The sequence below is a fragment of the Hydractinia symbiolongicarpus genome, chromosome 1 (assembly GCF_029227915.1).
Source record: "Hydractinia symbiolongicarpus strain clone_291-10 chromosome 1, HSymV2.1, whole genome shotgun sequence".
In the NCBI taxonomy this organism is placed as follows: Eukaryota; Metazoa; Cnidaria; class Hydrozoa; order Anthoathecata; family Hydractiniidae; genus Hydractinia; species Hydractinia symbiolongicarpus.
Genome location: NC_079875.1, coordinates 9,984,182 through 10,010,679, shown reverse-complemented (window position 1 = coordinate 10,010,679; position 26,498 = coordinate 9,984,182). Strand labels below are relative to the sequence as shown.

At 35.1% G+C, this 26,498-nt stretch overlaps 1 protein-coding gene across 1 annotated transcript in view; it reads right to left on the bottom strand.

The window, feature by feature from the left end:
- LOC130637185 (transient receptor potential cation channel subfamily M member 7-like) overlaps positions 1-23,853 on the bottom strand; it is a 30,844-nt gene extending 6,991 nt beyond the window's left edge. The window contains exons 1-24 of the mRNA XM_057446912.1: positions 23,019-23,853; positions 22,742-22,896; positions 22,221-22,303; positions 14,193-14,361; positions 13,343-13,507; positions 12,087-12,456; positions 11,794-11,953; positions 11,517-11,673; positions 10,973-11,039; positions 10,487-10,587; positions 10,119-10,253; positions 9,862-9,912; positions 9,430-9,540; positions 9,101-9,339; positions 8,481-8,709; positions 6,462-6,658; positions 5,890-6,064; positions 5,196-5,324; positions 4,216-4,464; positions 3,513-3,693; positions 2,670-2,796; positions 1,985-2,181; positions 756-888; positions 65-587 (exon numbers count right to left, since the gene is read on the bottom strand). Coding sequence (XP_057302895.1) covers positions 65-587; positions 756-888; positions 1,985-2,181; positions 2,670-2,796; positions 3,513-3,693; positions 4,216-4,464; positions 5,196-5,324; positions 5,890-6,064; positions 6,462-6,658; positions 8,481-8,709; positions 9,101-9,339; positions 9,430-9,540; positions 9,862-9,912; positions 10,119-10,253; positions 10,487-10,587; positions 10,973-11,039; positions 11,517-11,673; positions 11,794-11,953; positions 12,087-12,456; positions 13,343-13,507; positions 14,193-14,361; positions 22,221-22,303; positions 22,742-22,882 — 4,089 coding nt within the window. The 5' untranslated portion in view covers positions 22,883-22,896; positions 23,019-23,853. The remainder of the gene's footprint in view (positions 1-64; positions 588-755; positions 889-1,984; positions 2,182-2,669; positions 2,797-3,512; positions 3,694-4,215; positions 4,465-5,195; positions 5,325-5,889; positions 6,065-6,461; positions 6,659-8,480; positions 8,710-9,100; positions 9,340-9,429; positions 9,541-9,861; positions 9,913-10,118; positions 10,254-10,486; positions 10,588-10,972; positions 11,040-11,516; positions 11,674-11,793; positions 11,954-12,086; positions 12,457-13,342; positions 13,508-14,192; positions 14,362-22,220; positions 22,304-22,741; positions 22,897-23,018) is intronic.
- Between the last annotated feature and the right edge of the window lie 2,645 nt (positions 23,854-26,498).

Here is a 26,498-nt window from a genome sequence, read left to right as displayed (position 1 = left end):
GATACTTTTTTGGGAGCCTGAAAAAGTGGTAGACTGCTAACAAGAACCATGTTGGAACACATACCATATTTCCTGTTTGTGTTTCATCTATACTGTCTTCGCCAGTAGTCAAACGTCTCGGACGTCCTGTTGTTTCTTCAGAAGCTCCATCCACATTAGACTTATTTAGAATATTCTGCGTCTCAAGCGATCCCTTTCGAAAATTATAGGCGGCTCTTCTGACCATACTAGTACGTTCAGGTCGTCTTTTTGGAAATTGGTAAGCAGTTGCTGGTAAAGAGACGGGTGAAGCCGGAACAGCGCCTAGTGAAATTTTATCCGAAAGATTCGGATATTCCGAAATGGAACGGTTAAGGTAATGAGTATCCTTAAAAGCATGTTTTCGCCTTTCATACGTGGTGTCAGGTATTATATTATTGTTTTTTAGTGCAGCCTGTACATGAGATACATTGAGCATAACTGTCCGCATCATATTTTCAATGCTGGTCACTCGCTCTTCGAGTTTTGTTCTTGATGCAACTAATTTCTTGTTTTGATGTTGTACTTCCCGACTGTACTCAGTAAATACTCCAGCAATATTGTCAACTCTAACAAAAAAGGGGAAAATGAACAGTCGTTGGCATCAACATTTATTACCTTAAAACTTCTTTTCACGGGGACATTTTTGTCGGCGTTTGTGTCGGCGTTTACCAGATGCTGACGTGTTTGAGAAGGGTTGTTTTCAAAAATATACTCCCTCAAAAAGACTATTATACCTTTCAGAAATCATTTTTAATTTTTCTTCTTGGGTAGCCAACAAAATTGTGTCTCTCTTTCGTAGATAACTCGCCAAACATCTTTCTTCGAATAACATTAAATCGTGAAGCTCGCCATCGTGTAAAAATTTTTCTAAATAAAATTGTAGCTAATAGACGACTTACGCAAATCGACAGGCAAAATATGCAGACAGTAAGCCGTGGACCAGTTAATTCCAAACTTTATTTTCAGGTAGAGGCATCTTTTGATCTTGAAATTAGAATATAGCTTGTATGAAGTTTAAATTCAGATCATATATCAGTGAAAAGATGCTAGTATGATATGATATATGATTAATTTATTTATAGTTGACAAGTTGACAAGAAAATGTAGCTCAAAGGCTAATTAAAGCCAACTTTAAAAACATTAAAAACAATAAATAACTAAATATAGAAAATCTATAAAGAATACCGTATATACTATTTTTTAAATATTTTAAATAATTTGTCAAAGGATAGACTATGTAGTGGTGGTTCCAGGAACTCAGTCACCCCCCAGGGAGGGGGTTGAGAGAAAATAATATGCAACCAGATAACAAGGCCAGAATATTGTTATATGATAGCATCCTACTCAAACCGACGTACCGTTTGCTTACTTAGTTTCCTGTCTGTAGTCACAGTAGTCTGTAGCCACAGTATAAAAGTTTTTAACCATAATTTGACTTTCTTCACCTACGGTCTGCATTTTTTTTGCCTGTCGATTTTTCTGATTTTTTCCTCACATGCGGAAGAATCCCGTAAAAACGTAAACATTGAAACTCATCTATAATGCACTGACCCTAACTTTCTCACTGTTCGACGAAGAGACAGAATAGAGATAAAATGTCTCTACTTAAGAAATTATACAGGTGTTGACTTCCTGACAGGAGTAATAATTTCATCGTAAAACTTTAAGAAATTTTGTAGCTATTGTTTTGATTTCACTTGTAATCATAAAAACTGTTAGATATTTCATGGCTATTTGTAATCAAAACCTTTGTGGCTGATTTGTGATCTAAAGATCGTTTTCCAGTTAAGCGGAAATTTCAAAGATTTTTGTTGCTGAAATAGAAGTTGTAAACACTCTATCATCGCCTTCTTAAGGAAATAAATGACAGGGTGTTTCCTTTGGAATTAGCGAGGCCAGTGAGAGTGTGATGAAATAAGAAAATATAATAAAAGTCGCCTTTGAATTTTTACAAGTTTTTTACTTAGTTTTCTGTCTGTGTGTCTGTTCTTCGCTCTCTTCTTGCAAGATCTGTACAAGCTTTGAAAGAACTGGAAGATATGGATGAAGATCGATAAAGGAGGAAGAAGCCAAGGTCTGTTCGAGTACTCTTGAATGAGATGGTACCTCTGAAATTTCCATATCACATTTGAGTTGGCTTGAACTGTTGTGTACGTATTGCTGTTTAAATAAAAAGAAAAAAATTGCTTTAGACATGAGATGTTGTGTATGGTGCAAGAAAACAAACGAATTGCATCAAAATTAAAATTAAAAAAAAATGCACTACATTTTTGCTATTACTTTTTAAATAAATAAAGGGTAACCGTATTTCCTCTAATAAGCACCCTCCCTCTAATAATCGCCTCCCTCAAATAAGCATCTCCCTCTAATAAGCACACTCTTTCTAATAAGCGCTCTCCCTCTTATAGGCGCCCTCTTTCTAATAAACGCCTTTCTCTAATAAGCACCCTCTTTCTAATAAGCGCTTTTCTCTGATGAGCACCCTCTTTCTAATATGCGCCTTCCTCTAATACGCGCCCTCTTTCTAATAAGCGCCTCCCTCTAATAAGCAACCCTTCCCCTAAATTTTGAAAACTTCTTAATAAGAGGAAAAATGTAAAATGTAAATCACCAAATACTGCTTTAAAACAATTATAAAAAGTTTTTACTTAAACTTAGCGATAAGCAGGTTCAGTAGAAGTATGTTAGCTACAAGAAGGTAAGCCGCCATGATGAGAGCAACTACAACTTCAATGATGGTGTTTTCTTTGACAGTACTGAAGACTGTTTCTTGTTCTAAAAGTGTAAAAATAAAATATATATCCGCATATGTCAAATCAAACACTACCCCTAGTTTTAATGTCAATTTCCAGGAATTGATGTCAAGGATAAAGTCATTTAAATATATTTTGTCAATTTAACCTCTGTATCTATCACTTGAATCCACTTCGTTGATATTGAAACTTAGGAAAATAGACACAGTTTTTCACAGAGAATAGATTTTAAAACACACATTTCCTTTCCACTGATTGGTTTTTCCCCATGGCTGCAACTTTTGTTCCATTACTGCCAGAGTTACATAAAACAACTACACAGCTTTAAATTTTTAGTCAGCTAATGCAGGTCACTTTTTTGGTTCCCAATTTCCTGATTTCCCCTAATATTCGTACATAAAAGACATTATGTTCGTTGAATTTGAAAGAAGAACCCAACAGTACAACCAATTAAAAATATGATTACACGCACATGACATGCTAACATAAAATTTCATACCTGCAAGAAAATTTAAACGTAACGCAAGATAAGATTTAATGCCGGCATGAAAACAACAAATATTTGCATGTATCCCTATATTACATTTTCACATCGCATCACTTCATGTCCGCAGAAAATTCTTATAAAAACATTTCATGATATTTTCCAGACATTCCCAGACAGACAAGTTTACAGTCAAAACAAAAGTTGTCATAACAAGACAATTTCTAGCAATTTGACAGAAATAAAACGCTTACTGTTTTGCTGTGGATATTCTAAAAACAATTCACCATATATTTGAAAATAAGGTGCAAACACCATTTCACCAATAGTTCCCCATGTTCGTTTTGTGCTGGTGTTTAAGATGGCGTACCTTGAAACACCGTACGCTGTCAGAAAAACCAGCAGAATAAACATAAAGTATGCCATGTCAAGAGTCTAAAACATATAAATAATATACAATAAATAAGAATGAACATGTAGTAAGATACTTTGAGGGTCTAAAACAATTGTTTTTTGAAAGAAAAAAAAATGCGGGACTAAAAGTTTATAACTTAGAGCTTGTACATTACACAAATTGCAAATAGAAATATTGAATGAGAAATCTTTTATTAGAATAGCGAGATCAAAATACTCTGAATACCTATTATTTCCTTCAGCGTGGAACCAGCATTGCAACAGACACAAAAATATAGTAAAACGCAATTTCAATACAAATCATAAATAATAATCCTGCATTATTTTGTTCCACTTTCCTTGTCTGCTCTTAGAACATTACAATTCATACCATAACTAAAGCAAATAATTGATGACACCACAACAGATTAGACTTTAATGGCCACAGTTTCCCTTTTATGGTAACTGATTGTAGAAGTCACTGATAGAAAGAAGTCAAAGTGAAAAATAAATTGTTCACTCCAATGTCAAGGATCATTAAATGTACACATGGACAAAACCTACCATTCTTCCAATCATGACAACATATGGACCAAGATACTTATTAACAGAAAAAATATCCAACAATCTAATTATCCAAAGAATGATATCAACTGCATACACAACATGACCAGCAGTTCTTGTATCTGCATTCATCCGTAAACCAAACCCAAGAAAAAACAAAGCAATGGCGATTGCATCACAGATATTCCAGTAGCTTGACGCCCAATCACGAAGTTTATGTATAAATGTGTAAGCATCTGATTGTAAAACCTAAATTATAAACACTTCACTATATAATTAATTGATATATGTTTATACATCCACTCAATTTTGGTAAGGATGTCCAAAAAGAATAAAAAAAGATTCCTTTATAGCACAAAAGAACAAAAAACTCTCTAAAATATAGACATGTTGGCTAAAGACATTTTAAATTTTATAAGAAACATCCATTTTCTAAGAAAATATGGTCAAATGAATTTAAATTTCCTTGCTCCTAAAGTTTAAAGTTTGTAAATATGTTATGGTCATTGCAATAGACAATTTAAATGTGATCTAAAGTGGCAGTAGAATATTAGAATCTGAAAATTGGAAATGTATCAGTCAGCAAAGTATGGGTTTGTGAGTATACCTACAAGCCTTAAAAACACACACACATAAGATTGATCATCATCATCATTCTCATTCTCGGCTTAACGTCTGTTTTCCATGCTAGCATGGGTTGGACAAGGCATATTAATAACCCTCTTTTATTCTGATCTAGACTGTGATAGATTCAAACTCCACCTCTACCTCTGGTCTACCTCTGGGCTTTGTCCCAGGAACTATCTACAACTATCCTTCGCCATTTTTCATTGTTTTTGTAACATTTAATTTAGAATAATTAAACAAAACTCATAAATAACAACCAATTCACAAAACAATTTTTTTCTAAACATTGTTAATATTATTGTGTGGTCATGCCCTGTGGTACATATTTTGTCAAGATGTAAAATAGGACTTACTTGTCGTATTTCTTCAGTACATAATGTTATCACCATAACAACAAGTACCCATTCAGTATTAAAAGGATCCTCTCCTAGTTCTGTGCTGATCACGAATGCAAACAGTATCAAGAATAGAAGGTAAACAGCCTGGAATGATGAAATAAAATCTCTGTAGACAAACGTATCTTGTAAAAGCTGATTTTTAGGTCAGGGCACTTGTACATTTTCTTATCTTCATATCAGAATGTTTGTAAATGAAAAATAGGTCTTTTCCCAAAACAAATTCCCTGACTTTTAGTGGGGAAAAACATTCTTCCCTAAGTAAACATTCTCCATGGAAGAAAATGTGTGAATTTTCACATCCAAAATCAATAACAAACTTAGGGAAGAAAACATTTTCTTCCAACTTAACATTCTCCATGAAACAAGACGTGTGAATTTCCCAATAATAATTAGGGGAAAAGCATTTTCTATAACTAGCGTAGCGTAAAACAAATAATTAGAAATAATGTTATTTTATGAGTACATGTCAAAAACAGAGATAAAAAATACGGAAAAAAATACAAAATATATAATGATCACATTCCTACAAAATCCTATCCTGACATTACAGACTTTTTTTCTTAAATTTTCTCAATTTAAATATTGTTAGTAAAAAACGTTTGTCTTTTACATTTTTATAATGCCAGAACATCAACAACAATATACTCACAACATTCCCCCAAAACTTTGTGACAGGGGCTCGATAAAACGCAACTAATTTTTTGTACCATGGAAGCTGTTTTGACAATTCTACATACATTTCATTGGATAAAGTTGATCCTTTATAACTAATGCTGTATGATGCATTACTTAAAGACAATTCTGTGTCTTCATATGCCACAGATCTAAAATTAGATGTGGCACTAGTGTGACTTACAGTGGTCTCACAAAAATGATTACATAAAAACAAAAAACATTTTTTATATATTTTCTTTGTTTTTTACGAGTTTTTTTTGTTATATAAGAATGTTTTAAGATCTACAAAAGTTTCCCACTTATGAAAACTGGAATAGATTGATGTTTGCGGTGCATATACGACGTGTCATCCTCTTACAATAATGATCTAAACTTTACTGGAGTGAATCTACATTGATAATAAATATAATAAATAAATAATAAATATAAATATAAATAACTTTTAGTCTCTCTAGCCTTTCTATATCTGGAAATAATCCTTTGTTATGCAAAATTACACCACAGACGAATACTCAGATTGAAAATATCTGATTGTTTCATGTTTACCTGGACGGTCGATGCTGATTTTGTTTTTCTTTCGTATTTTTTCTCATATTTTCAAGCTGTTCCTGTCGCTCTAATTCTTGTTCTTCCTCTTCCACTGCTCTGTGTTCTTCTTCAGTCATAATAAGTTTGGATAACTCTATTCGTGAACGAAACTTCAAGAGAAGAATGCATGGTGGTACGATTAAACCAAGCAGGACCTAAGGAACCAGTTTTAATAAAACAATAAATAAAACAACAAATAAAACAAAAAAATAGCTGCAAGCACAATACCTGTAAAATTGGAATGGGAATATGGGAAAAATTAACCAGTTGCTTTACACAAACAACAAATTTAGAAAGAAATGATGTTGGTTAATACTTAACCATGCTTGTCTATAGAGAGTTTTTGAGACTAAGTAACCAAAATTTTTTGGGTTACTTCCAACACTAATTGTTCTTATTGGCATTTTCGTCAAAATTTGACAATAATAAATTAACAATGCTTATATGACAATGCCAAATTAAAACTGCATCTTATATATTAATTCCCTTGCGTTAGTAACTATGTGAGTCAACAAGTCACTAAAATTTACTAAAAAAATAAGTAAGCTGCCAAATGAGAAACAGTGAGTCCATTTGTCATTTATGCTACAGTGCTGTTTTCAGTCGTTACAGTTGAAATAATTTAATTTTATCCCTACCCCCCATCCCCCCGTTTACCATGTGTACGCCGTATCTCATGGAAACAAGTTGTTTACCAACTGAAAAAACAAAACCGACACAAAGAAGGTTGTCTGTTTTTCCGATTAATCCTGAAAAAAGTTAAGCATGCCAATGTTTACTCATCATGAGCTTATATGCTTTTCTATATTTTTCATGGGACTTAGGTTGTATCGCATTCGAATACGAATGTAAAATCTAAAAATCAAACTTGTCTTGTTCAACGAAGTCAATGTTAATTAATGAACATTTGCATGACGCACAAAATTGAATAGAAGTTTACTTTTTTATTGTATATTAAACAAACTGAACTTTTTCTGTCCAAGCAATGGGTCATTACATGAGTAGAAATTGCCATTAGCTATAGTAACTTATAGCAAGCTTATTTTATTAAGGTATTATATATTTTTAGGCAATAGTCATGCTAAGAACATATTGAGAAAAATGAGGATAGCATTTGTCAAAAAAGTTAAGAATATCGAGGCCGAAACGAAAACACACTATTCTTACAAAAACAGCATGTATGTCCTAGAGAAGAAATTGTAAAAAGTAATTTTTCCGTTGTTATTGTTCTTAACAATACAGACTGTTTGATTCAGTGTTGATGTCCTTATAATAAACCTTAACCTAAAACCTAAACTTAAATCAATGTTTACATCTGTTACGAACGTTTGAAATATATATATTTATATGCGCTGCATTGTTACCTTCTTTGATATTGTGTGTGATTTTCTTGATTATAAGTTTCGGTTTGTAAGGCAAACTGTTCTTTTAAAATTTGGATTGAAATTTTCGGTAGATATACAATATACCAAAAAATTCATTTATTTTTTATGTGTTGTCAGCTATTAATTTCTTGTATTTCGAGGATTACTTTGGAAGTATGCAATAGACTGAATTGCTGATTTTGTATGACTTAACGAAAAATTTTGGGTTTTTTTTTAATGTTTGATATCCTTTTTTTCCCGGTCCATATTTGAAATGGCAAAGCAAGTATATAGTTTTAACATCTTTGATTTTTTTGGACATTGTCCACTTTTATTTTATAATTTTTTGTTGTTTTTGCACATGCTTATATTTTTAGACGTTTTGTTTCAGTGGTTATAAACATCGAATAATGCAGATTGTGAGCAACCTCAATTACAGGTTTTTTTTTCTCTGTTACTATCCAGTTATAAAAGAGACAAAGAACCCAGGCTGAGGTTGAAATGTGAGTTTTGAAAATTCAAATTGCTGTGTTGTATGTGTATGTTTGGTATCCCTTACATCGGTTTAATGAGAGATTTAGTATTATAAGAATGCTGTTTAACAAGTTTTTACCTGGTAAGCTTGTGCACCACTAAACTGCAATGCACCAGTCCATTTTGAACTGATCAAATCCTGACAACAGGTGTGTGCAACAAAATCCTGATGGTTTGATGCAACTGCTAAACTTAAACATGTCTGCAGACCCCAATTCTCTAAGTTGTATGTAACCAGCTGGCCTGTTAATAGTTCGTTTGATTCAAAACATTCATTCAAAAGTTGAGTTGAAAGCACACCAAATTTCCTAAAAGTAGTGCATAGAAAATTATTTATAATAGCTATAATACACTGTAGCTTTTTTCATTACAACCGTGCTCTTGTGTGTTAGCTAATGACACCAGTTATTAGAAATAATATTCATCATAAATAATCCAGCCTAAGTTACAAGTTGAACTTAATATGCTTTCTGGAAATACAAAAAGCATAGAAGCATATTCCTGCCATAGTTGACATTTGCCATATTTTCACATTCAGAAACATTTCCAGTGTTTTCCATTTGTCATCAGTTCGTATGGTAGCTGAAGGGTTCCATTGCTAAAATTCCCTCTTAATATCGACGAACAACTGATACACAAAAAACACAGCAGCTGATCCATTTGTGTTTACAATAATGAAAAATACATTACAGCACTTACTCATCATTTTTATTGAAAATTTCAATGATTACTTCTTGCATATGTCGTCTCTCTAATTGTTGAGCCATATTTTGATACAAGATCTTTGCAATCAGTGCTTTTGCAAGTGCTTCTTCCCCATGTGCCCATAAGCATAATGCCATTTCAGGCATATTGCATAATATCGCCCAAAGAAAAAGCTCACTGAAGGAATGTTTAAAAGAACGTTGCTCTTCTTTGATGTTTCTTGGTAAAATAGCCTATGAAAGATTCTAGTTAATTAAAACATGTTTATGTTATTGCAGTTATAATTGTGTTTAAACATTTCAAGAGTTATAAAATTCACCTGCCTTGTTTATGTGACTTATTTTTTCAACATATTTTTCGTTGCGTATTTCTGTTCCAAGCAATTTCTTTAAAACCCAGCTTACATCAGATAATTTAATAATACCTTTGTTACACTAAAGGAAGAAGCAGATAATAAAGAAAACGTTAAGATCTAGCCTTATTCATAGTCCAACATGGTTGAAATGATATAAAACACATTCTTTTTATGCTTTTACATAAGTAAGAATTATAGAGTAAGTAAGTAAGAATTATAAACACACTAGTTGTCAGCATGTGCAATATTACCTGCCATACACATTTTCTGCATCATTTCAAATAAATATAGGTGCAACTACATTGGCGTTTCCATAAGAGAAACCCAGTTTTTAAATTAGATCACAGACAGACAAAAAGTATACTTCGAATTATTTAAACCAATTATTATTTAACAGTACCTTCTCATCACCAAGCAAAGTCCGTACAATATTACTTGATTTTGTAGCTCTCTAAATTAAAAAAACATGCAACATCAACAGCTTTGATACATCAAAGAAAAAATAAAGTTTTAGAAAATATAATTTTAAAAGAACAAAGTGTTTATATGCAACACTCACTCCTGAACAGTTTTTTAACTCTTCTTCTAGATTCTTTTGAATATGTAGATCTAAACGATAGATCTTATCTTTCCATAAAATGTCAAATATACACTCACGCTGTTGTATAAATCTTCAAGTCGTTCAATGGTTAAAAATCGTGCCATGCTGACTCCATGCTCCAGAAGCAGTTCCACAAATTCTGGTTTATTTCGCCACAATGCACACTTCATAGCATCATTTAATTCTGCTTCCTAATAAAGTAAATGTCAGCGAAAATTAAAGGTCACTTTGATGTGCATATGGTCGTAAACGACAAAAAAGGCTGAACACTTCGGTTAAATTTTCTGGAAGCTTAAATTGCAAGGACTTTTTAATTCAAAATGGATATATAAACGTGAGGCAAAAGTACAGCAAAGATTACTTAATTATATATCATGAAAGATTATCACGCAACATAACATAACAAGAAATGTATATCACTTACAGTCCATTTAACGCCTTCAACAAAAATTTGTGAGCGAGCAATATCAGCACGGTTCCAAAGCATGGCTAAATTTAGTTGGTCACACGAACGAATGTTTTTGCCTAAATTTTAATAAATTATCACACAAATGCTACAATGTAATTATAATAAGATCAGCATAGTAAAATTAATTAGTTGTTTTTGTTAGTTATTTTGTGGGGAAATCCATGGGTTCACTGGTCCAAAAGACATACATATTCAGTCATACAACGTGTCTATTTGACTACCATTTTAAACAGAATACAGTTATTATTATAGAGATTTTTTAGAGAAATTTAGAAGGATGGAGGTAAACTTTATAACTGTAAATGACGATAGCTTGGCTTCTGCTAAGTATTTTAAAGCCCAAAGAATTATCAAAATAAGGATAAATATTTAACAAAATTAAAAAATAATGAGGATAAACTGTAAAAGCATCTTTTGGGGTAGCATAATATTTAAACTAACCTTTTAAAAAAGCTGTTAGTATTGCCTCATCGATTTCTCGTCCTTCGTCCATTTGAAAAACTGTAATCTGTTAGTTCAAAAACAATAGAATTACAGGTTTGATGTTAAACAAAATAAATAACAATTATAAATAGGCTAAACCTGTTTGTGCCTAAACTTAAGTGGTAATTATTTCACAGCTAAAATTTTAACAACGAATAAACAGATAAACTAATGTTTCTTTCCAAAATAAGATTAGTCAAATAGGTAAACATCACACCATCTCACTGCTTAAAAAAGGCAGAAATTGAATATCTTAACCGCTTGCAGAGGTGTATCCTTGGATCAGTGTTTTAAATTTTACTCAATAGAGTGTGCAGAGTTTTGGTGGTTTCACCCAAACCATTATTGCGACCATAAAGGTTACAATTAAAATTTAATTATTTGTAAATCCTCTTTTTTATGAGTGGACTTGCATTTTTTGCATAACAAATGCATTTATGTCTTATGAGAGAGATGAGGTAAAGTTCAATTCTCTAAAATAGCTATTAGAGAAACAACGTACAAACTCTTTTTTTTCAACACACTTCAATATGTTCAGGTATACAGCTTTAGTTCCTGTGCTGTTGAGCTCGGGAAAGAATTGTTCAATCATGCTAATCAACTGTCCATGCTCAACAACATCTGCCATTTGAAACAGAGGACCACTCCCTTGTGTCAATCTAAACAGTAATAACACAGCTACAACAATTATTGTTCTTTTCTTTTCTTTCATAGAACTCCCTAATACTCAAAATATTTCAATAAATAAATAAACAAAGAAAAACAAAACATTACCATACCCTTGTGCAAATGCTAAAAGGTCAGCAGCTCTTCCACTACCTTTAATAACAACAACTGGCATTGGTGGCTCTTGCGTGATGGCCTCATAAACAGTTAAAACTGTATTGGGTCCACCTTCTAACACAAGCTGAACACCGGGGACTCCAAAATGAGCACGATCTAAACATAGATAATAATTATACATGACATTATACATAACTGTACATGACACAGCATGAATCATTAAAAAAAATACTTTAAGACGTCCAAGAAAATATAAATTTGTTTGGAAGGCTAACAAATTAAGGCTTACTTTTATCTATTTCCATTTTTCGAATGCACTTCTCCAAAGCTCCACGAAAAGCTATTTCCCCACCATACCTGTTTATGAGACCACTGTCAACAAGTAAAAAGTGGGTATGATTGTTATCCAGACATGCTCCTGTCATTTCAAAACTACTGGTCATATGATAATCCACAGTCTTCCCTTTTGTGTTGGTTAATCTTTTACGATCATTCACTATTCCCCAGGTGGCAATCCCAATGCAATTTACATTCCGTGTTATTTCAGCATTATTATTTATCCCAAACGTTGAAGAACCTTGCAATGCTTCACCAACATGTTTCATTACACCTGTATTTGTACCGCCAGTGGTCACCCATGCTCCTGTTGACTGAACAACCTACAAAAATTAAAAAAATTCACTTTGGACAACGGTTACACAAATAACAAATTTTCATGAAAATAATATTATTATCCCCGAATAGTAGGCTTTAAAAGATACTATTTTCCCTGACTTCATGAAACTTGAGTTTTATGTTTCCATGCTGGCATCCGAATTAAAACTTATCGTAAAAGAATACAAACAAAATATCATTTTTTAAACAATAGAATAAATATATAACCCAATCAAACATTGCAAATTCTTTGCATATCTATAACAAAATACTAAAACTATAAGTCTCTGACAGTAAATGATAATTCCCTGACTCTGCTTGCCGATGCTGGACTGATCAGAAAGATTCAACTTTTTATAAAATTAATTATTTTGCATGTGCTATCAATAGCACACCTCAAGAAAAAGCCTGCCAATGAAAAAAAAAAAAAGATTTTTTCCCTGGCATTTCCTGACTTTCTCAAGGAGATGATTTTCCCTGACTTTACAGATGCTACGAACCCTAATTGAGATTGCAGATACATAACACCAATGATAAAACTCTTTTAACAAAACAATTTTGACATGCCACTATTAAAAGTCGAATTTACAGTGCCAATATTAAGCTGGGTTCTCTTTTGCTTTTTCTGCAAATTTTATAAATGCATAATTAAATCAAGTTTCGTAAAATGTAGGAATGTTACAATTTGTTGTAAGCATGAATAATGATGGTAAAGTATGGCAAGCCTTCCAATTAGGTTATTTTTTGGCTGGGAAATTATAAAGTGCACAAAGTTTTGACCAACCAGGTTAATTAAATTTTTATCAATAGACAATCAGTTTTTTTTAACATTAGTTTAACTACGCTTAGTTCTTTGCAGCATTGTTACAACAATATAATTTTTCGACTAACCTTAGAAAGGCCAGCAGTAAACAAAGCTTTTAATTTTGGGTTTAATTTAAAAGATTTTGCTCCACCAGTTACAGATATTAGCAAGCGAGGAAATTCAAGATGCCATTCCTTGATCAGTAACCATAAAACTTCTTTCGGACTTGTGTCTGCGGAAATACGAAGAAACTAGAAAACAAGGAGAACACCTTTATATTTCTAAAACCATCAATCGGCCACACATTTATGCAAATTTAGTACAGAGTTTTTCAAGTATACTACTTTAGTTTAACTTTCATAAACTAAATAAGTCCAATTTTCAAGCAGTCTGTCAGAGCCACGAAAATTTAAGGTATGTTTACATGCATGTGTGTGCAATTGCACATCCCAAAAAGAGGTTTTAATATATATGCTTGACCTTAGTAACCGGAGGCTTAAGTGCAACTTAAAAAAAAGGTTTATATTTAACATTGAAGATAAGGAATCTACTTTTTATTAATCATCATTGGAAACAGGCTGGGTATGCTTAACAAACCTTATTTTCAGGTTTAAGATATGCCTATGATACTATTACGCTTATTTAAAAGTATTTATTAGACAAAAATATTAGTAAATAAGCACTTCATGTGTGTATTCCACAACCCTCTTATGGTGAGAAAAATTACTGGCTACTTGAAAAAAAAGCTTTTCACACAACTTTTCAAAGATGCAAATATCTTTGACAGAGTAAAACCCCAAAGTAAAACTTTTATGTAAATTGAAAAATAGCCCTGTAAGTACTAAATGCTCAAAGAAAAGTATGTTTATTCTCGCAAAAATGACTTAATTTCAAGCCTTTGAATTTATACTTAATTCATACTAGAAAGTAACACACCTTTGCTCTTGTTTTCTTCCCACTTCCATGAAACTCAATATCTCCATAGGCATTTGTTCCTTCCTCTCTTAAATGAGACTGTACATCCCAAACTATTGACTGATTTTGAGCAATTTCATCCTCAGTAATTGCTTCACCATGGCTTTCTCTTTCCCTTCCACAGCAGCAACTAAATATATCATCATCATCATCATTCTCGGCTTAACGTCCGTTTTCCATGCTAGCATGGGTTGGACGGGGTATATTAATGACCCTCTTCCAATCTGATCTAGACTGTGTTAGATCTAAACTCAACTTCCTCTCTATCAAGTCTGTCCTTATAACCTCCTGCCAAGTCTTTCTCGGTCTGCCTCTGGGCTTTGCCCCAGGAACTATCAAGTCTCTACACTTTCTTATCCAATTATCCTCCTCCATTCTTTCCAAGTGCCCCAGCCAATTTAATCTTCTTATCTGGATAACATCTTTAATTCTACAGAGACTTAGCCTGCTTCTTAGCTCATCTGAACTCTTTCTGTCTCTCAGACTGGCATTACACATCCACCTAACCATTCTCATATCATTCCTTTCTAAACGGTCAAGATCTTCCTGCTTCACTGCCCATGTCTCACTACCGTACAACATAACACTTCTTACACAGGCCTCATACAACCTACCTTTTACCTCAATTGACAGGACTCTGCTAGTCAATAAAGGAAGTAACTCTCTAAACTTTTTCCAAGCAGAACCTATCCTGCAAGTAACACTTCTTCCAACACCCCCTTCACTGCCCAACATATCACCTAAGTAACAGAAGTTCTTAACTATCTCTAACGAGCCACTGCTGTACATCATTAAAGCTGGAAATACTTCGTTCTCTATAATCTCACCTTTGCAACGCTTGCATACAAACTGTATTCCAGCTCTTAACCTTCCACTAATACTACTGCACTTCTTATGTACCCAATGCTTGCAAGTCTGACAAAAAATTGAGTTACTAACCAACCCCTTTCCTGCAAACTCCACAAGGCCACTTTCCAACTACAAGGTCACACTTGGCTGCAATGCTACTTATCATGACTTTAGACTTTGCTGTGTTTACCTTCAGCCCTTTCTCTTCTAGTCCTTTCTTCCACTTCTCAAACTTTTCAACTAATTCTTCCATCGACTCTGCTATGAGAACCAAATCATCTGCATACAATAACTCCCATGGGCAACCTGTTCTGACCTCCATCGACAGGGCTTCTAAGACTAGAATAAACAACAAAGGACTAAGTACAGAACCCTGATGTACACCAACGTTTACACTAAATTTATCACTAAGTGAATCGTTCATCCTGACACGACTTCTAGCATTGCCGTACATAGACTGAACCATCGTAACTAGCCACTCATCCACACCTAATTTTCTCATAGCCCACCAAATAACTTTAAGTGGCACTCTATCAAAAGCTTTCTCTAAATCTACAAAGGCAAAATAGAGATTCTTTCTCTTTCCTAAATACTTTTCCTGAAGCTGTCTGAGTAAAAATATTGCATCTGTAGTGCCACGCCCTGGAACAAAACCAAATTGCATCTAATCTATATCAATTCTTTCTCTAAGTAACTTATCAATCACTCTTTCAATAACTTTCATTACTTGATCAACCAACTTCAAACCTCTATAGTTACCCCTTTCTAATGCATCACCCTTGCCCTTGAAACAATTCACTATTACACTCGACTGCCACTCACTCGGAATAGCACCATCCTTTATAATCTGGTTAGCAAGACTTGTAATAAGCTCAACTCCAATATATCCAGATGCTTTTACCATCTCTGCAACAATACCTGATACTCCTGCAGCCTTGCCAATCTTCATTTTCCTAATAGCCTCCACTACCCATTCTGTCTTGATCTGCATGGCTGGCCCTTCTACGACATCATCATCAGACAAATTATCCTCGTCCCAATCAAACTCAGTGTTAAGCAACCTCTGATAATGATTCTTCCAAGCTACCCTTTTCTCCTCCTCTGTGCTAGCCAAAACACCTTCATCATTACGTATACACTTCTCACCTACAATATCTTGATTAGTCTTCTTCATTTGCTTTGCTATCTTGAATACCTCATTGCGCTGGTCTTCCCTTCTTAACACATCTGCAAATCTGTTTCTCTCTGCTTCTGATTTTGCCTTATACACTGCTGTACGAGCCCGACGCTTAGCTTCTAAGCAAATATTTTTACTACCACCTGACTTCCACTCTTTCCAAAGTTTCCTCTTTTCCTTTATACACTGGTCAACCTCATTATTCCACCACCAGGTCTGTCTATGTCTAGCTGGTCCTTTCGTCCACCCACAGGTATCATCAGGAGCTTCTAGAAGACAATTCTTCAAAGTAGTCCAAATACTTTCAACATTGTCACTATCACATTGACTATTGTAGGCTAACTGCTGAACTTTTGCACTAAATTGTCTTGCTACAATCTCTTCCTTCAGCTTCCAGACTTTTCGACGGGGCCTGTACTTTCCCTTGGCTTCTCTGACACTCTTCAAGATAATATCACAAACCAGCAACCTATGCTGGGAAACACACTCTTCCCCCGATATAACTTTCACGTCCTTCACCACTTTCTTGTCTGACTTTCTAACCAAAAAGTAATCTATCTGTGTCTTACAACCACCTGACTCATATGTTATCAACCTACTCTGTCTCTTACTGAATGATGTGTTGCAAACCACCATGTCCGTTGCCATTCCAAACTCAAGCAATCTCTCCCCTTCCTTATTTCTGCTCCCAAATCCATAGCCTCCATGCACACCTCTATAACCTTCAGATGACTTCCCAACATGACCATTAAAGTCGCCGCCCACCATGACAAGTTCAGTGTCACCAAACTTTGATGTGACTGCTATTAATTTATCATAAAGCTTATCTTTATCTTCCTCACTGAGTCCACACTGTGGAGCATAAACTGACAGAAAAGTGACAATCCTATTACCTATCAAAAACTTTATCACTATAATACGACTATTAACACGCATAACATCTATTACTTTTTCTACCCACTTCTCTGCAACGAATATGCCAACTCCTCCATATCCATCACTATTACCAATCCAAAAAAGCTTATACCTTGCCCTCCTACCTTCCACAAATCTCACTGAACCTCCTCTCCACCTGTCTCTCTCGCTAGCCATCCTCAACCTAGTGTAATCTACCTTGTAATGTGATAGCTGGGTAACGTATATACTATACATTTAAAATAACAATAGTATTGTATAATCTGCGTGACGTGGGTGTCGATAAGCCGCATTTGCCGTAAAAAGTGCAGGCGTTTTCGGGCGAGTTTGGCGTTTTGAAAAAAATTCAAGTATTCGCCCGAAAAAACCCGCATAGACCCGAACAATGTCCAAAAGAAAAAAGACAGACACTAATATATGATTCAAAAAAACTATAAAAATTAAAATAAACTTCCTATGTCGTAGCGAAGTTCTTAGAAGAACTGTTTTTGATGGTTTTTGAAAAAGTTTACTTTATAAATAACTTATATATAAACTTTATTAACTCCTTTCTCATCAAGCGCCTTCTTTCCAACCATCCTCCGCATGGTTTGTTACAAGGAATTACATTTCGGGAATGTTCCGGGTGAGTTCGGGAAAGTGCGGGCGGTTTCGGGGGACAACCGCCAATTTTATTTGAAAATTCGCCCGAACTCGCCCGTATATATGCGGGCATTTGCGGCTTATTGGCACCCTCTTTCTGCGTGCTCTGAGTAGTCCAAAATGTCAATAATTATTTTAAAAGACAAGGATTGCCAATCTAAGACAAAATAGGCAGAGAATTCCATGAGATGTATGTGATTGCACATGTTTGCGCCAACACACACAAACCTATTCTGGAAAATTGGGATATTTACCCGCAAAGCCTATTTTAGAGTGTTTATCTTCTCCTTTACTGAACAATTAACAATTGAGCATTATTAACTAGTCGGTGACCCATGGAAAACTGTTCACCCATCCCTTTTATACAGCATTGCGTGCATATCGCTACTTGGGTTACCATTTTGCGTGACTGACAGACGTATATGGGTAGATGCTTGGTTTTTGTCTTTTTAAGGTTCTACAACTTTCAATATTATTATTGAGTATAATTCTAAGTTTTTTATGTTTATATACATATATTCATGAAAAAGATATTATTTTCAAATTCTTAACTATAAAAAATGCTGCCGTGAGAATTATTTTAAATCTTTTTTTGCCTTTCTTGAAAAAGAAGAATGTTACGTAATAATCGTATGCAAAGAATGTTTCGGCATTGCTCATTTGCAAATTGATTTTTGCCACAAGCTCTTGAGGGACCTGTTTTATTTTTAATTCTGTATATACATTCTTATTTTGAAGGTAAAGGGTCTCCTTAAGAGACAAGAGAGGAGTTGAACGTCCTCCACCATACCTTAGTTTAAAGGGGCGATTGTGGAAGTCCCATGAAATGCCACATAGTGATGGTGTCACTTAAAAAAACACCCAGTCCGGTCTGTGAACGGTTGGCGCTAGGAAGGGCATCCAGCTGTAAAACAATGCCAAAACTCTTTATTAATGGCCTTAAGAATAGTTGATCAGACAAACTGCGTAAACAGGGCTGGAACTCTAAGGAGTGAAGGTGTCCCGCACGGTAGGACAGATGTCAGGTGTGAGCATCGTCAGACCGTTACCCAGCTATCACATCACAAGGTAGATAACACTAGGTTGAGGATGGCTAGTGTAAATGTTGGTACTCTGAGAGGTAGAGCAGGTGAAGTAGTTGAAATGTTAGAACGTAGATCTGTTGATATGTGTTGTGTTCAGGAAGTCAGGTGGAGAGGAGCTTCAGTGAGATTTGTGGAAGGTAGGAGGGCAAGGTATAAGCTTTTTTGGATTGGTAATAGTGATGGATATGGAGGAGTTGGCATATTCGTTGCAGCGAAGTGGGTAGAAAAAGGAATAGATGTTATGCGTGTTAATAGTCGTATTATAGTGATAAAGTTTTTGATAGGTAATAGGATTGTCACTTTTCTGTCAGTTTATGCTCCACAGTGTGGACTCAGTGAGGAAGATAAAGATAAGTTTTATGATGAGTTAATAGCAGTTACATCAAAGTTTGGAGACACTGAACTTGTCATGGTGGGCGGCGACTTTAATGGTCATGTTGGGAAGTCATCTGAAGGTTATAGAGGTGTGCATGGAGGCTATGGATTTGGGAGCAGAAATAAGGAAGGGGAGAGATTGCTTGAGTTTGGAATGGCAACGGACATGGTGGTTTGCAACACATCATTCAGTAAGAGACAGAGTAGGATGATAACATATGAGTCAGGTGGTTGTGAGACACAGATAGATTACTTCCCGGTTAGAAAGTCAGACAAGAAAGTGGTGAAGGACGTGAAAGTTATATCAGGGGAAGAGTGTGTTTCCCAGCATAGGTTTGGTTGGTGATATTATCTTAAAGAGTGTTAAAGAAGCCAAGGGTAAGTACAGGCCCCGTTGCAAAGTCTGGAAGCTGAAGGAAGGGATTGTAGCAAGACAATTTAGTGCAAAAGTTCAGCAGTTAGCCCACAATGGCCACTGTGATAGTGACAATGTTGAAAGTACTTGGACTACTTTAAAGAATTGTCTTCTAGAAGCTTCTGATGATACCTGTGGGTGGACGAAAGGCCCAGCTAGATATAGACAGAGCTGGAGGTGGAATAATGAGGTTGACCAGTGTATAAAAGAAAAGAGGAAACTTCGGAAAGAGTGGAAGTCAGGTGGTAGTAAAAATAATTACTTAGAAGCTAAGCGTTGTGCTCGTACAGCAGTGTACAAGGCAAAATCAGAAGCAGGGAGAAACAGATTCGCAGATGTGGTAAGAAGGGGAGACCAGCCCAATGAGGTGTTCAAGATAGCAAAGCAAATGAAGAAGACTAATTAAGATGTTGTAGGTGAGAAGTGTATATGTAATGATGAAGGTCTCTTGGCTATCACAGATGAGGAGAAAAGGGTAGCTTGGAAAATTATTATCAGAGGTTACTTAACACTGAGTTTGATTGGGATGAGGATAATTTGTCTGATGATGATGTTGTAGAAGGGCCAGCTAAGCAGATCAAGACAGAATGGGTAGTGGAGGCTATTAGGAAATTGAAGATTGGCAAGGATTATATTGGAGTTGAGCTTATTAAAAGTCTTGCTAATCAGATTATAAAGGATGGTGCTATTCCGAGTGAATATCAGTCAAGTGTAATAGTGAATTGTTTTAAGGGCAAGCGTGATGCATTAGAAAGAGGTAACTATAGAGGTTTGAAGTTGGTTGATCAAGTAATGAAAGTCAATGAAAGAGTGATTGATAAATTACTTAGAGAAAGAACTGATATAGATAAGATGCAATTTGGTTTTGTTCCAGGGCGTGGCACTACAGATGCAATATTTTTACTCAGACAGCTTCAGGAAAAGTATTTAGGAAAGAGAAAAAATCTCTATTTTGCCTTTGTAGATATATAGAGAAAACTTTTGATAGAGTGCCACGTAAAGTTATTTGGTGGGCTATGAGAAAATTAGGTGTGGATGAGTGGCTAGTTACGATGGTACAGTCTATGTACCATGTAGCAATACTAGAAGTCGTGTCAGGATTAACGATTCACTTAGTGATCAATTTAGTGTAAATGTTGGTGTACATCAGGGTTCTGTACTTAGTCCTTTGTTGTTTGTTCTAGTCTTAGAAGCGCTGTCGATGGAGTTCAGAACAGGTTGTCCATGGGAGTTATTGTATGCAGATGAATTGGTTCTCATAGCAGAGTTGAAAAGTTTGAGAAGTGGAAGAAAGGACTAGAAGAGAAAGGGCTAAGGGTGAACACAGCAAGTGTACAGTCATGATTAGTAGCATTGCAGCCAAGTGTGACCTTGTAGTTGGAAAGTGGCCTTGTGGAATTTGCAGGAAAGGGGTTGGTAGTAACTCAATTTTTGTCAGACTTGCAAGCATTGGGTACATAAGAAGTGCAGTGGTATTGGTGGAAGGTTCAGAGCTAACATTCAGTTTGTATGCAATTGTTGCAAAGGTGAGATTATAGAGAATGAAGTATTTCCAGCTTCAATGATGTACAACAGTGGCTCGTTAAAGATACTTAAGAACTTCTGTTACTTAGGTGAGTGAAGGAGGTGTTGAAAGAAGTGTTACTTGCAGGATAGGTTCTGCTTGGAAAAAGTTCAGAGAGTTATTTCCTTTGTTGACTGGCAGAGTCTTGTCAATTGAGTTAAAAGGTAGGTTGTATGAGGCCTGTGTAAGAAGTGTTATGTTGTACAGTAGTGAGACATGGGCAGTGAAGAAGGAAGATCTTGACCTCTTAGAAAGGAATAATATGAGAATGGTGAGGTGGATGAGTAACGCCAGTCTGAGAGACAAAAAGAGTTCAGATGAGCTAAGAAGCAGGCTAAGTATCCGTAGAATTAAAGATGTTATCCAGATAAGAAGATTGAATCGGCTGGGGCACTTGGAAAGAATGGAATAATAATAATAAATATTTAAAGTGGCTAGCCCAGAAAATCACAAAAACCTATAGTTAGTGGATTGTTTCCACTGGGGGCCACTAGAGGGATAATTGGGTAAGAAAGTGTAGAGACTTGATAGTTCATGGGGCAAAGCCCAGAGGCAGACCGAGAAAGACTTGGCAGGACTTGATACAGAGGAAGTTGAGTTTAGATCTAACACAGTCTAAATCAGATTGGAAGAGGGTCATTAATATACTTGTCCAACCCATGCTTGCATGGAAAACGGACGTTAAGCCGAGAATGATGATGAATGATGATATAAAATAAAAGAATCTATATTATAATGCCCGTATACGTCTGTCTGTCTGTCTGTCACGCAAAATGGTAGCTTAGCTGCACAATAGCGAAAAGCACGAAATGCGGTATAAAAAGGATGGGCGAACCCGTGGATTTTCCACGAGCTAACGACTAGTTTAGAAAAAATTTGTTCTTCTTCACTTTTACGTTTTCATAAATTAAAACATTAATGATAAGTTAAATTTTAAACCGTCTTTAATTGTTTGGATTTTACTTACATGTTTCGATTTTTGCTACTTGGTACGTATTTTACACAGTATTTTTTGCGAAAAGTCTTTAACACCCATTCAGTACCTTTTCTCTAAATAAAAATAAACATGTGCAACTGTAAACAGTGTTTATCTAAGTGGCGTGTTTCTACCTTCTATAACACTTTTTTTCAGTTTTATCTTTCACAAACACCCGCCTTGTTCACCAGCATTTTTGCAAAGTTGTTTCTAAGAAGGCCTTATATAAACTCAAAACCATGAAGTTATGTGGCGAGCGGAGTTGCCAGATTGTCGCTAGTGCTGTTTTTTAGGTAATCTCGTAAAATTAGTCCTGCATATGCCATTTTAAAAAATACCGCAATTGTAATAGCTCACGGTTACACTTTTTTCTGACTGTATTATGGACAGCACTGTGAAAGGCGGTGAAAGTTACATGCAATGAGCCAAGTTACTATACAGACTTTGGAGAGGTGCATTCAGTTGTGACGTTATTTATTATAAAAAATAAAAAGTATTTACTAGCTTTTTACCTTTGAAGAAGTGGATAATAACGTTGCACTTTTCATTTGATTTCCATTTTCATTTAACTGTTTATATTTCGGTTTTCCATCTATCTCCTGAAGTTCCACACTATCTTCAGCCTTTAGTGAACTGAATTCTGTTACTCCCATTGCATCATACTTCACTAAAAATACAGTTTGTCTGATGCTACTTTGACATATTAAAAGATTATATTAATGCTATATTTATATTATGTTTATCTTGTTGCAACCTTGTTTTATTTAGTTTTATCTTGTTGTAACTTACCTAATATTGCTTAGCCTGATTGATGACTTGACTTGTTTTGAAAAAGATATAGCTATAGCTAACGATTTCCTGCACCACATGGATCGCGGTCAAATCTTCTCTCCTTACTTTCAATTTGCCGAGGGAGCACTTTCGTTTTAAAAAATTGAAAAGAATACAGACTTAAAAAAAAAGATTCTAGATGATAAAGAAAAAGGGAATTTAAAAGAATTTGCACGTAATGCCTATTTCCACAAAAAGTGTCTGCTTTTGTAAACACATGCCTACGCTTCATAAATAAATATCCCAGATTAGCTGCTAAAGGCTAGGACCTGGGGCCTAGGTGCAACAGTCCAGCCGTGTATCGAATGTCTAGCATTGTAAACCGCAAAATAATTTACACTCGTGTTTCTTTTGTTTTAAGAGCTTATAAACATACTACAAATAGGAGTAAATGAAAATAAATACCTGAAGAAATTTAAGTCAGCCTGATAGATAGATAGATAGATAGATGTGCATATTTTACATGGCTAGCCTCACAAATATCGAGGGATATACCCTGTCTATTATTTCCAGGAGGGGCCATGGCGTAGATGGAGAGTCCTAGAGTATTTAATGCTCATTTTGAGCTACGCAGACCCAATTAGAGCCCGCGCTCTACTAGACAACTCCCGGCAACATCCAACGGCCCACACAGTGTGCCATCTTCCCAATTTCCCTCACATGGCTTGGGTTAACCCGGGGCTATGGTAACATTCACTCGCCCATGTTGAATCGCCGTCAAGAGGAATCGAACCCCGGTCTCCCGCACAGAGTACGAGAGCTATAACCACTAATCTACGGCGCAAGCTGATACAACCAGGAGGATAAGATGCCTGGGAAAAATTTTTTAATCTCCTCATTTTCATTCTCCACCTCATAACTTTCGCTCAAAGATCTCTAGGGACGAGAATACTTCATTTAACATTAGAATTTTCATCACACACACAAGAAAGAGACTATTAAAAAGGACCAGAGGTTGTTTTCTGTAAAATGTGATCCACGTTTTATATCACAATCCAACTTCGTTCCTAGGGCGATTTTTCGCTTTTTGAAATCCGAGAGACGTCTTGGATATCAAAAAAGTGCAAAAATGACGTGGTGATATGTTAATGTTTTAATGTGATCCATTAAAACTTAACAATAGGTTGTAATCGGAAGTAGTTATATATCATATGACATAAAAACATGAAAATATAACAACGTTATGATAACATGATCTACCGGAATGTATTTACGTCCGAGACATGAAAACTCTTCCGGTTTTTATACACTATTAAATATTTTCTTTTATAGTCTGAATTACCCAGTTTATATATGCTTGTTGATTTGGTCCAGAATTCTTTTCAAGAAATTTGGCAAATGAATTAATGTGTTACGCCATGGGCTCTCAAAAACTGTTAGTTATAAAGAGGTATGCAGAGATTCTTTCAATATTGCCTTATGAAACCCTGTTGTGAGGTGTCAGGTATATAATGCCAGTTCAATGCCTTAGCTTTTTTTGCTTTCTATGTGGCTAGAAAAAAGTGCATCTTTCACGCCAGCCTGCATATTTAGAAAGCAAAAAAAGATCTGGGTACGAGGTTGGGTATAGTAAAATGTGACAATACAACGTTTCTGAGAGAAACATGAGGCTAAACACAATCAACCTCAGTCTTAGTGCCTTTTTTCGAGAATCTCGGACAGCGTTGTATAGCAAACATTTTTCGCTGTTTAGCTTTTTGGAAGAAAATATAACACAATGTCCTTGGTGGAATGGAAACAGTTTTTTTAAACATTTGTTTATATGACCCATTATTGGACATGTTCGCTACAACGGGGATATTTCTAGGAGTAATTTAACTTTTTTTAACCTCCTAGTGTAAACTGAGGCATCTGCTACAGACAAGTGTTCGCTACATACAGGTTTTTAACGAAAGTCTGACCGTCATTTCATCCGTTTTCGGGAAATGTCTGCTATGAAGATTTTCCTCTATCAGGAGGTTTTACTCTGTATTCAAGAGAAGGACCCTAACAAGAAGGTGGAAATTAGGTTATTGACTTCTCAAACAAAGAAAAGGTCCAAAAGCGCTCACGTATCACCCTTACTTCCTTCCCAGATTCTTTTAAACAAGTTTTAGTGCAGAAAATTAGCAACGTTTTTAGGAACATTTGACCAAAAATACTAATAGTTGTCAATCAGAAAACTTTAAGAAAAATTTGAATATTCTCCACTTCTTTCTTATGTAAATTTTATGATTTTGGTACAAGTTTACCAGTCTTTTTATTTACTTTTTTTTTGTCCGCAAAAGGCCAGCAAAGGTCGAGGAAAGCATTAGGTAAACAAAATTTTAAAAATTAAAAATTAGGATAATTAACGTCATCAAAATTTTTATCAATTCTTACTCGTCACACCTCTCTAGTAAACTTATATTTTAGTATAGGTCGAAGCTTCTATGCTTTGGAAAAATAATTTCTCTTTCCTAATTCACTTATGTTCAAACGTTAACCCTGTAGCTGGAATAATAAAGTAAATACCTGGGCTTTATGTGTCGATAATTTTATGTCTATACCCTTCCCATTTAGAAGAAGCAGAGAAGGGGACTCTTCAGTTTGCACAGCATGTATTAAACGCAAAATTTCGGTACTTCAACACAACTTCGTCCCCAGGACTTTTTGTCTCTCACCGGTGCTTATTGACGTCATTAGACATACAAAAAGAGGCAACAGGTTCTGGAATCGAAGTCGTATTTCAACACTCGATAAGTTGTTTTGTATTAAATAAGAGTATGACCTGTACCTTCATAGTACGAAAGAATTGCTGAAATACTTTATTACATCTGATGACACTAAATGGGTTAAAATACTGCTAATAGGCTGTTCAGTCACGTGACAATTCTTGCCGTCGAAGTATAACCACCATGTTTATTCATTTTCCTATTATGTATTGACGTTTTCTTCCTACATTCCTATCACTTTTTACCATACTTGGTATTGTAATTTGGCGCATGCGCAATAACATTTTGTAAAAATATACGACTTCGTCATGTACTATTTATCTTTGTCTTTATTCCTACCAAATATTAGCCCTGCTTGATTATTTTTTAGCAAGTTATGTAAATCTGCATTATACTATCATTTTAACTATTTCTTGTGTACTAAAATACGCCTTTTTGGCCGAAAATATTGTCAGTGTTTATATGGAAGGATGCGCGAGAATTTGTATAATTTTTGACTCCAATTAGGTATCTTCATACCTTAACTTTGTAACAAAAATGTTTGTAACGAAAAATGTTTGAGAGTTAAATGACCCCTCGTTGGAAAGCTAAAGAATAGCTCTTTCATGCTGACAGATTAACTAAGCGAGCAACTACGCTGTTAAAAATGGCCTGAACAGCCTACTGCTAAATACATTGCGGTATACTTCGAGTTCATGTAAATACTAAAAATGTTCATATATTAAAAACGTGCACAAATTTACAT